At 41.5% G+C, this 11,604-nt stretch overlaps 2 protein-coding genes across 2 annotated transcripts in view; one reads left to right on the top strand and one right to left on the bottom strand.

Annotated features, from left to right (window-relative positions):
* Positions 1-32: 32 nt before the first annotated feature.
* Positions 33-1,183, bottom strand: LOC113678466 (protein SPMIP1). The gene has a single exon (XM_027195349.2). It carries the CDS (start codon positions 1,029-1,031, stop codon positions 492-494), a length of 540 nt encoding a protein of 179 aa, XP_027051150.1. The 5' UTR covers positions 1,032-1,183; the 3' UTR covers positions 33-491.
* A 421-nt stretch (positions 1,184-1,604) lies between these two features.
* LOC113678467 (uncharacterized) overlaps positions 1,605-11,604 on the top strand; it is a 30,521-nt gene continuing 20,521 nt past the window's right edge. The window contains exons 1-12 of the mRNA XM_089206759.1: positions 1,605-2,426; positions 3,839-4,047; positions 5,393-5,679; positions 6,314-6,608; positions 6,993-7,252; positions 7,714-7,979; positions 8,240-8,587; positions 8,908-9,126; positions 9,589-9,743; positions 9,868-9,983; positions 10,973-11,176; positions 11,257-11,447. Coding sequence (XP_089062885.1) covers positions 1,884-2,426; positions 3,839-4,047; positions 5,393-5,679; positions 6,314-6,608; positions 6,993-7,252; positions 7,714-7,979; positions 8,240-8,587; positions 8,908-9,126; positions 9,589-9,743; positions 9,868-9,983; positions 10,973-11,176; positions 11,257-11,447 — 3,093 coding nt within the window. The 5' untranslated portion in view covers positions 1,605-1,883. The remainder of the gene's footprint in view (positions 2,427-3,838; positions 4,048-5,392; positions 5,680-6,313; positions 6,609-6,992; positions 7,253-7,713; positions 7,980-8,239; positions 8,588-8,907; positions 9,127-9,588; positions 9,744-9,867; positions 9,984-10,972; positions 11,177-11,256; positions 11,448-11,604) is intronic.

Consider the following 11,604-nt stretch of genomic DNA (forward strand, 5'->3'; position numbering starts at 1 on the left):
AAACAGAAAAAAAAACTATCGTCAACAAATTATTATGCGTACAAAACGGGCAAAACTTTGATTTATTAAACAGCAAATATTAGTAAAAAATCTCACATTCCTTGATGCTGCACGTGACTAATTCGCTCCTAAAAAAAAAACCTTCATCAACATGACAAAAGTTGGCAAGGATCTAAATCGCTCAAAGAAAGCTCGCCACGAAAAAAAATTATACAAACTCTAAAAATATCCCGCACCTTTACAAAAAATTTCCTGGTTGACAATAATTAAGTCAATTACAGTATGGTTGCTAATAACTAAATTAGCGCTAGCGTTCTAGTGTGACAAAGACCAAAGAGAATTTTGTTATTGACATCACTCATCACACTGAGCGTTTTACAAAAGTATTTTCATTATCCAAGGTAAAGATCAAAGTATTAGCTCTGTCACAAATGTTATTTGATAATAAAGACCTCCGAGCAAACATGTTTTAATCAAAAACTTAATTTCTTTCAGTCATTGTACAGAATTCCATTTTGACGGTAAAACGTGTCCTTGATGACTCGAGTACGACCGCACGATGGGTTTGTGGTCTTCATACAGTCGTTTAATCTCCAACCGATCTCCCAAGAGCTCGTGATGGGGAATTCGTATTTATGCTCGGGAGCCTTTAGCTTTCTCTTCTGTAAATATGCATAGCGACCGCCTCCAAGTGCGCTGAAACCGTCGTACAACAATTCCCGTGTCTTGCCTGAAACCGGACGCATTTCAACAAGAAGGGACTTTGGATCAGCCTTAGCCTTCTCCTCAAGCTGTTTTTTAGTAGTACTCTCCTTCTTCTCCTTTTCCTTCTCTTCCATTTCTTGCTTCAACCCCTGCAAAGCGTTGATTTTAAGTCCTTCTTTTCGAGGTTTCGCAGCCATGGCGGCTACGTCGCGCGCAAATTCTTTGGAATATCTTGAATGCCAGTTCAAGCGGACATATGCTTCCTTGTCAATGGATTCCTTCCAAAAGTTTTGACGCTGTGTATCCATATTTAATTCCCGCACCATCTTGACAGATTTCTTGAGCTTTAGAGTTTGCAAAAGTCGCCAGCAGTGTGTTAAGTTTGTTTGAAGTCTTAATAGCAATGTTTGTCCTACGCTCCTGCGGAATGCTACAATCAGTTGCCATGGACAACTGTCTTAAGACGTCTGGTTTATTTAAGGACACTCTGTGTAAAATGTCATAACAGGTTAGCTAAGAATAGTGTAAACCGCAGCTTCTCGGGGGAAGTCGTAATTTATTAATTATTTCTCTGATTCTAAATGAAAAAAAAATTAAAAGTCGTTTTCCGCCCTGGAACAGAAATCGTTTATTAAGGAATTGTTCATGGAAAAAATCTTGATTGCCAGTCAGCCGAAAAATATTATTCTTGTTTGTTCACTTGCCTTTTTTTTAACACCAGTAAGCCTTTTAAAAAAGAGAAAATAAAACAAAGGGAACTAGAATTGCATCGAGTTTATCTAACTCTTACTTCAGGTAAGAAATGTTACTGAAATCGGAGTTTGTGCTGTATCGATCGACCCGTATTGTCCCGCACCTGCGGGTGTGATCCCGTGCGTGAAGTTCCCTGTGTGACCTCTGACGTCATAAGGTAAATACTATGGCAGCCATAGCTACATGTATATGCCGCATTCTTCATTCGCTGGAGAGTTTTGTTTCTTTGTAAAGATATTTGTCATCAAATATGCCGGAGAGGAAGAAAATAATTTCAACGATGATTAACTATTATGGCTAGAGTTGTTTAAAGTTCAGTGTTCGAACAGAGAACACCTCAGAAATTGGCTTCGTAGTCTTTGAGTTAGCTTATAGTTAAGTCTGCAATCAGCTAACCTGTGATTACTCCATCTTATCGACCAAAAATGGGACTTATTGATATGGAATTGATGTTTGATTTACTGGATACGGACATGAGGGGTTATCTGACCTCAAATCAGCTCCAAGATTTTCACGAATCGCTGTACTTCTCTCCGATCGATCCTCGACAAATCGAAGCTGCCATAAGAACAGTTTGTGGCAGTTCTTCTCGCGGACTTTGTCCACGAGAAAAATTTATGGATGTGTTAGACGACCTTGACCGGAGGAAAAGTCTCGAAGAAAAAATTTCTTGGGATTTTAAATCACTTGATGTCGAAGGAAAAGGAAGAATTTCTCTCAAAACAGCGCTGTTGCTTTTCAAAGCTGTCCACAATGAATTGTTTTCAATGAAGACCTGGCGATCATTTGTTTCTCAGCGGGAATATCCCGATGCAGATGTATGTTTTGATGAAATCAAGATGTTCCTGTGTAACTTGGTTGATGGTGGTCCTTGTGAGAAAGAAGAGTTTAACGAAGAGGAGAGAGATGTTGGTTTGCGGTGTGTTGAAAATGAGTACAGGAATCTGAAGGAACTGGAAAAGTTTCAGGTAAGTTCTGAAGGCATTAAAAGCTATCTGGCAACAATTATTAAGACTTGATTTCAGTATGAAGGCCTGATTCGTCACGGGCATCCCAATTTTAGCATTTGATTCAATGATTCAGGGGATCATATAGAAAAGTGTGGTTAGCCTGATTTTCTGAGTTCTTTGAGATGATTTGGAATGGTTTCGTGTTGCCCCCCTGAGCATTATTTGGGATAATTAGGCTGATTTCGAGAGCAGGCTTAGCTTCATTCTTAACGCTTAAATATCAGTATGCACATTCTCAACACTGACCTCTTATTATTGTCTGTGGTACTGAATCTAAAGGTTGCTTTTAATGGTCTTTGTGGCTCAGTTAGCTTGTCTATATCTCGCACAAAAAAAACTTTCTTTGTGATTACTTGGCAAGTGAGCTTACCCTTTAGCTGGGATCTAATTATTTTGAAGTTAGGATCTCAGCCTAAGAGGATTTAAGTTCTCCTATAAACATGGTTTGGGCTGGCCCTGGTAGTGTTGTGACGCAGTGGTCAAATGTCTCTGCATTTGCAAATGTTACAGCAAACAGGTGGCATGCTTCCAGGTTTTTGGAACCAAGTTTTCTTACACAAATTACAAATAACCATGCAAGCCAGTAAGTCATGGTATTTGAAAAGAGTATAACTTTTTTTAGAGCTCAAAACAGAGTTGTAAAATAACAGGATACCCAAACTTGTACAATAACAGGATACCCAAACTTGACTTAGTTTTCCTTTTCCTTGAGTTTGTTTTTCTTCATCAGATTGATACAAAGGTTTCAATTTTCTCTGAATTTGCTTATTTTGCAAGACAGCAACTGTTTCTTAGGTTTCCCTTTTCAAATTCACAATGGGAATTAAGGCAAGCCTGCCAAAATTGATCCTTTTGGGCATGATGAAAGTTTGACAGCTGTATTGGGTGTAGTACATGTATTTTTGACCATGAGTTGATATGAGGAATCAGACCTCAGACAGTAGGGGATAAGGTAACAGATCCAATCCTACCAATGCATTAGCCAAAGTGTTGACCGACATGTTGGACAATGCACTACTGATGCCAAGCACTGAGAAGCACTGTGGCTTGATCCTCCTTCAATAGTTTTAACTGGATGTAAAAAAAGTCAGAGATGCACTGCTGACACATCACCAACACACGATTGAGGCTTGTCATTTATTGAAAGGGAGACTAGTTGGCAACAGTTGGCTGACAGTGAACAGACTATGGTCTGATGCGTTGACCAGTGTATCAGCTGACATATTTTTTGGATCGGATTTGTTACCGTAGCCAATCATATGATTCTGTACTCCAGTGCTCCACCATGGAGCCACTGACACTGACTCTACAGTAAGGTAGGCTATTACTAGGTGTGTATGTGATATATGTCATGCTAAATTTGTTTTAAGGAGGATGAGGCATCCCTAGCTGCTGAAGAGAGGGAGAGAATGCACCAGGCCAACAAACTGAAACAAGGAGCTGAACGACGAACCAAGCGACTGGATCATGAAGGTGTTGTGGCCCTGCTGCATGAGGATGAAGAGTGGGATGAGAAAGCTGCAAAGAAAGCAAGACAGAAAGTCACAGCTACAGATTTAATACAAGCTCTACGAACAAAGTAAGATTCTTGAGACCTAACAAGAAGTTAAAACATTCCTTAGGGCTGTCAATAAGTTTGAAAGTGGAAAGCAAATACATGTAAGATATAGAATAAGGGAGATGGTGAGTTCTGAGCTGGGTAAAGAAATAAAGAAAGTTGTTTTTTTGTCTTGTTGAAAAACTTCTGAGTCCCCACGAGGAATCGAACCTCAGACCGTTGGATTCCACTCTCCGATGCTCTACCACTAAGCCAAAGAGACTCTGTGATGAGCAAGGCCCACCATGAAGTTCATATGCGATAAGCATCCTGCATACTGCTAGGATCAGTGATGTCAATAGTGTTGCTCACCATAGAGTCTCTGAGGCTCAGTGGTAGAGCGTCAAAGCATGGAATCCGAGTGTCTGAGGTTCAATCCCTCATACAGACTCGGAATATTTTCTTTTTCCTATGCTCATAACAAGACAAAAAACATCTTTCTGTACATGTAAGAAATAATAGGCGACCAGATTGTTAAGGAGGCCATGTTGTTTGGTCAGATTACAAGCAAGACTTAACCTTTTCAGTTAAAATGTCCGAGGCATTCCTCGAAAGTTGCTCAAATTGTAAAGTCAATTTTGAATGTAAGTTGATTTACACATCTATACCTATTACAGGTAAATTACAAAATGGCTGGGGGTTTATGTAGCTTGTATTTGTTATACCTGTGTTTCTTGCATGATTTTTTTGAACAATAATCTATTTATCCATTACGTTATGTTCCATTCTCTTCTAATAAAATAACCATTGACTCCTCATTTTTTTTTTCTTCCTTGATGATGTAGAGGATCTGCAAAATCTCCAAAACTATTTTTAATTTTCAAAGTAGCCTAGGGCCTCACTGAAAACCTCTAAATCATTGACATGTGCCTTTTGTGTATGGAAATCACCCAATTACCAAGAGTAACAACATGTACCTTCTGTTACCCAGTCTCTTCCTGAAAATAAAAAAAGGCAAGCAGTCCATACGACAACAACAACATTCACAGGAACCCTGATAGCAAGTAATCCCAGAATTCTACAGCAGGAGATGCACATAGTGTATCTGTAGTAACAATACGCGCTTTTGATTGGCCGAATACGAGTGCATTGTCATGTAACACGAATGCAAAGTTGGAACACGAGTGCAAAATTGTAACACGGGTGCAGATTGCAAATTTTTCAAAGACTACAAATTTCACTTACCCCACGGGCTCGTGAAATTTCGTTGTCTTTGAAAATTAACTCTTGTTTATTAACACCAAATTGTAAGAGAAATTATGATAATTACCAATACAAATATATTTGAGATCCTAAACGTTTCATGATGTCGATTGTTATTCTGCAGGTATGAGATCTTGCGTGACAAACTCCTTTTGGAGATGCTGAGACATCACATTGGTGAAGGAATGTGGACAGTGTTATCTGAAGATGAGCAGCACGAACGCCTCATGCAGTTGAAAATGCGCGTTCAGCGTCTACGTAAAGACAGCAAATTGGACGGCGCCAATTCCCTGCCTGGTGCTGGTCTTACATTCTTCTTCAATTTGTCGGCATTGATGGGCCTAAGTAGAATAGGAGATGAAATTCAGCAGCAAAAAGAAGCTGAGAAAATCAAAGAACTGGAGAAGGAAGGTGAAGATTTTCGATAAGCGTGTTTACCTCCGTGCTGCAGTAGATGTTTTATATACAATCAAATTTTGTACGTGCAATTTTTAGGCCGTGAAACTCCCAGAAGTCCTTTCAGTCGGTAGCGAAACGACTTGTGATTTGTAGCAAAACGACCATAAATTTGCAGCGAAATAATTTCGATTTGCAGTGAAACAACTGGTCACCCAGAAGTCACGTATTTCTTTTAGCACTGTAGATACATTTTTCAAGCAATCTGGTGATTAAAATAGGTAAACCGGCCTTTCAGCCAAGTGTTACCTAAATACATAACCAAATTCTCGGAACTAATTTGCAGAGAAAAATATAGTATCTCGAAGGGAGAATTTATAATTTCATCGTGTTGCTGATAGGTAAACGTTAAAGAAGTCCCACTTAGAGTATTTTAAAAGCCTTTGAACTCTAACATCAGTGTGTGTTTTCTCCACACTGTTCTTTATAAGTTTCTTTAGGTAATGACAAGGAGAATATGTGTAACAATCAAGAAAGTATTGAGCTGGCGACTGATATTGATCCGTCGCGGATCAATATCAGTATATTGATCCGTCGCTCCAAGGGGTTGAAGTATTTAAAAATTGTTTTAATGTTGCAACTGTCACAGGGAAAAGCAACAAGGAGATAGAGGAAGAAATGCTCAGGTCTCGTGAAAAAGCTCTACAAGGACACGCCAAGAGTGAGCAACTTCTGATAGATCTGGAGAAGCGTTATCGCCAGGATAAAGACGCGATAACTGCCAAATTGAAAGGCGCTGGTACAAACACCATGACAGCGGAGCAGAAGCTGACTGAGTATGGACTCATTCTAAGAGAGCAGTTACGCGCCCGAGAAGAAGGGAAGTTTGAGAGTGCTGGTTTAGCTGTGGGAATTGCTGAACGCGTGAAAGAGCAGGTGCAAAGGTACATGATTTTCATTTTGTATTTTGTATTGTCGTGTATGTGTACTTTGCGAGGGACAGAGAATTGGACAGACAGAAAAACGAACGATTGGGGAGGTTAACTGACAGAAAATGAAAGGAATGGAGGAGAGAAGGGATTTGTGAAGAGATAGAAGGATGGATTAATGATGAGAACTCATAGTTTAAAACAAGCAAACTGCTGAAAGCGCGGGAAAACGTGGATAATCAAGACGCGATTGGTATTTTCGCATCTGATTGGTTGAGACGGGGCGTAAGTTTTCTAGACCATTCACGACGAAGGAAAGCAAAACCAATGAAATCTTCCATTACTTTTGACTCTCCATTGAAAATTTCTCTTTTTTTTTACTTTTACCTAATAAACCAGACCAAAAGATGACCGCAAACGACAGGAACAGCTTGGCAAAGAGCGCCTTACACAGCGGAAGGGCAGGAAGCTGCCAAGGAACTGGAAGGGAGGGGAACTGGACTTCAGTACACCAGGAGAGGCAGGTTTAGTTGATGTGTTGGAGGACACTGTCAAAGCATTGGAAAGGAAACACGCCATGGAAAGAGAGCTGCTTATTTACTTGTTACAAGGCCGGGAAAGTGTACAGGCCCGCAGTGCAGCTAAGAAACTATCTCCAGGTTAGTGGTGGAGGACAAAGTTAAGGGAGACAGATTTGTAAATGCGTTCAGTTTATGTTGGGAGAATACGTCGTAATGGATTAAAAGATTAGATAATAAAGCGGATTTACAATATTAAATGCCGCGATATTTATTAGACTCTAAGCTTTACCGCTGATTGAGTTTCGACAATGCTAAGGCAGTACATGTAGTTCACTGAAAAAATAGTCTAACAGAAGTGAAGAGAATTTCCTAAATTTCTCGCGGCCGTCCTGCCTTATAGTAAAGGCATTCATTTGCAGAGCGTTTACACCCTTTTCAATATTTTTCGAGGCGGTGGATCCAGAGAGAGGGTCTGGGAGGTCCGAACCACCCCAATGCAAGTAATGGGGGGGGGGGGGGGAATGTGGGGGCAGGGTGGGTGTGGGTTAGTCGAGGAGTAGTTTTGTAAAAATAATAACTTGTTGTATGGTGATATTCAGACGAGCGATCCAACCAGCTGCTGGTTTTGAGAACTCAACAACAAGGCTGGCGGAAGCAAAGCTCCACAGAACGCTTGGTTAGCAAAGAACGCCATTATGCGATCCTACAAGAAGCTGCAGGGCTGGTGATAGAAGACAGACGAGCTGACCTCAGGGTATGTCGTGGTACCTCCCCTGACGATCAGGAGGTAGCGGCAGACATCATGGCTGATCTTCAGCATTACCAGGAAGTGGAGAGTCAGATGTTGTTGACACTGCATAGCAAGGTGAGGAGCAATTCATGTATGTTGTCACTATCTATCCCTTTGCGCCCTCAGTCAGAAGAGCTTGCTCGCGGGCTAAAAAGACCGCGGTAAAAGGTCATATAGGCGGTGGAGGCCTGTCGGTAAATGGCTTTTATTCAAACCCCTGTTCTAAGTAAGCTCTAGGGTAGCATTTGCCTCAAAAGACATAGAGCAGGGATAGAAAGTTTTAATGTCTCTCGTGAATTAGTGGTAGTCCTAATCAGCTTTATTAATTTCCGCAGGACATGCAAGAATTGTTTCGTCTTCGACAACTGGAGCACCAATCATGGCAAGAGGAGTTGCTCGACGGGATATCATCTGTTCTTCTTGGCACAGAAGAAAATGTCTCTCAAGAGGATGAACTTCTCCAGGCTTTGGAAGAAAAATACGACACACTTAGAGACAAGCTGCTTCTTGAAGCCTTAGAGAAACAAATGGGCGCAGCAGAATGGGCGCATCTCTCTGAACAAGAAAGACAGGCTCGGCTTGCTAAGCTAAAGCTACAGGAGAGACGTCTGAGACAACAAGGGAGGTTTGATGATGCAGCGGCTCTGTTAGGTGAAGGACTTAAGAATGCTGAGACTCTGCAGGTATCGTAACTGACCCTTTCACTTCCAAGATCTGATTGTTAATTCTCCCCTCTAGCTGCTACACATTTTCTTGAAAATTAGTTATGAGAATTGATCAACAAAACAACTTCGCGGATAACCAAGTCGTGAGTAGTTTTAGTGTTGCATCTGATTGGTTGAGAAGGTGGGTCGAGTTTCTTTATTAGACCAATCAAACTGCACAATGATGCAAAACCAATGCAATCTGCAATAACTTTCAACACTCCGTTGAAAATTGTTCTCTTGGTGGTTTCCTCTACGTTAATTTAAAGGCCTTTTTTTTCTTCCAATTTTTTTTAAAGGCTCTTTTGGGAGAAAACCGACAGCGTTATTTAGAGCGACTTAAGGAACGGCTAGAGAGGCGCCAGAAACGACTTGAAGAAGGGTTGGATCCTGACGAAGAAGATGAGGAAACCATGCGACTTTTAAATGAAGAAGAAGCCGTCAGTACTGGCAACATCTTAAAAGACCTGCAAAACCGTTTTGACGAGGAGAAGGATGCACTATTACGAGGACTACAGGTACAGCGCTTTTATGTACCATAATCCTTGTTTTGTCGCATAAATTTCGCGCAGAACGCGTGCAAGGGTCGGGAATGAGCAAGCGAGCGAGAAAACCCCTTTGAGCGCGCACTGACATCTCGCACGTGCCTACCAAAGCGTCATACGCTGCTCCAAGTTTACACCCGTGGACGCGTCCTATGTTTGAAGTATCAAGGTTTAAGTTACAGTTGTTCTCTGATTCAAGTCTACTCCTGGGAACCGGCCTAAATTTGAGATCTCCAGGTTAAAAATACAGTGATTCACTGACACATGTCTACACCCGGGGACCCGGCTAAAATTTAAGATCTCCAGGGTAAAACTATAGCGATGCACTGACACAAATTCACACCCGGGGACGTGGGCTAAGTTTAGGATTACGGATGTAAAGGATACCTGAGGTTTGATTGAATGGTACTCTACTCTTTCTCTTTGTGTTATCAGGAGGAACAAGACCGGAAAGCTGCAGAAAAACGTCGTCAGGCTGAACTTGTTAGGCTCAAACGCGAGAAAAGACAAGCTGAACAAGAATCACGGTTTGATGAAGCTGCGCTGGTACTGGGGCTGGCGGAAAGAAACAGACAGAACCTTGAAGAAAAGTGAGGCAGAAACGTGACCAGTTCTTAGCTTCTTGAGAACTGATGGATCCATTTTCAAAAACTTAAAGTTTTATTGTGGTTCGTTAAATCTCTTTAACTCATTTTTTTTTTTTCTGGTCATCAGGTTACGCCGTGATCGGGAGCGTCAAGAACAGCTAGCAAGGGAACGATTGGCGAGAAGAAAGAGACGAGGAAAACCTGAGGAGCAGGAAGATGACGATGAACCAGATCCCGATAAAGGTTATATAGACAACAAGTAATCCCTCCTTTTCGGCCTTGTCCGTTGCGCTCGTCAATAAAAATCAGTACATGAAAAAAAATGATGTAAGAGGGCCGACCGCATTTCTTGAAGTGAACCTACTTTTGGTGTGCCTCACTCGGCGTGGCTGAGTTGTTAGAGTGCTAGACTTGAAATCGTCTGGTTCCCTGTTCAAGTCCTCCACCCTGCAATTCACTGGATTCGTTCTCGCTCGCCTTGAGTTCCTCCTCGGCTGCGCTGCGCTGCGATTCTTAAGCACTTTATGTTTATTTACGTCATTGTAAAGCGCTATTGGACAGCGATAGAAAGAGCTCTAATTACATATAATATTATAATTATTACTCCCATAGTTCAGCGCACCAACATCAACACCAATTTTTTCACTAATTTTGGTTTTAACTCGTGCGACGGACTTCGCCGAAAAGCAAGGGACGCTTCGTAGTCTAAAGTTCATTATACTGTTTGTTTTGTCTGTGAGTCGCAGCTGTACTCTATTTTATTTCCACTTAAATTCACTTAACGAATTCAGGGCGACTGTGTAGCTTTTTTTATCCACCTCATTCATGCAAAAAGTTGAAGAAGTAGCGTCGCTTTAAGTTAAGTCAAGTGTTTCGACCATTTTAGAGGAAGACTGTCTGTCGCTACGATTTTTGCTGTAGTTTAAAAGTAGAACGCATCACTCCACCCCACCGTAACATTAACCTGCGCGCAGGCCCTCGTAATTGAACTTCGGGACGAGCGTTTCTCGCCCGCGGGAAAGTATGAAGCCTTAAGAAACGCGAGCCGTCGAGAGGTCAGCCCAGATATTAGTGCCACGCTTCCTGCAGTGCTAATGATAACGAAGGCCTACTCTCATGCTACTGCAAAACTAGGGTTCAAATCATTTTTGTGTGTGTGTTTCGTTACCCACGTTGCCTACAACAAAACAAAGATCCTTCTTCACGATCGCCAACTTCTCCTTGATCCATAGATGATTTACAAGGCTGGCAGGACGCTGTGTTGAAGTCACTGGAGAGAAAACACCGCGCAGAACAGGAATTCTTGATGGGATTACTTCAAGATGAGAGCAGCGAGAGCATACGAGAAGAAGCCAGAACTGTTAGTGAAGACGACAGACTTAAAAGACTCAGTGAGCTCAAAGGGAAGAGAGAGGAACTTGACTTGGGTGTTAAAGGTTAGTTTAAGATGCTATTCAAACTTAAGTTCAAGGGTTAAAGTGGATTTTGTTAAAATTTTGTTTTTGTTTTTCCTTAGCTGACCAACTTCTCCATGTCGACATCCTGGACATGGCCGCTGCTTACAAATTTGAAGTTCAGCGATACAGACTGAGTAGTGAAAAGGAAGGTGAAGTGAACGATGAAGAAGTTACAGTCGCTATGATGGCTGACTTACAAGAAGAACAAGACAAGGAGAGTGCAGGAGTCCTAGGAAATCTTCAGGAAAAGGTTGGAGGGACAAGAGAAAAAACCGTCAATTGTTACTTTACATCCTACTGTTTACTTCCCAACACTGAAAAAGCCTTGAAAAAGGCCAAGTCTCTGATTGAAAACCGCCAAGATACAAGAGCGCAAATTCCCTTCCCCACCTCCCTCCTTATGGTAT

Source organism: Pocillopora damicornis, chromosome 5 (assembly GCF_964200805.1).
Source record: "Pocillopora damicornis chromosome 5, jaPocDami1.2, whole genome shotgun sequence".
Taxonomy (NCBI): domain Eukaryota; kingdom Metazoa; phylum Cnidaria; class Anthozoa; order Scleractinia; family Pocilloporidae; genus Pocillopora; species Pocillopora damicornis.

Excerpts from the sequence above, each read along its gene's own strand:
- LOC113678466 (XM_027195349.2), bottom strand. The coding sequence starts at position 1,031 with ATGGTGCGGGAATTAAATATGGATACACAGCGTCAAAACTTTTGGAAG.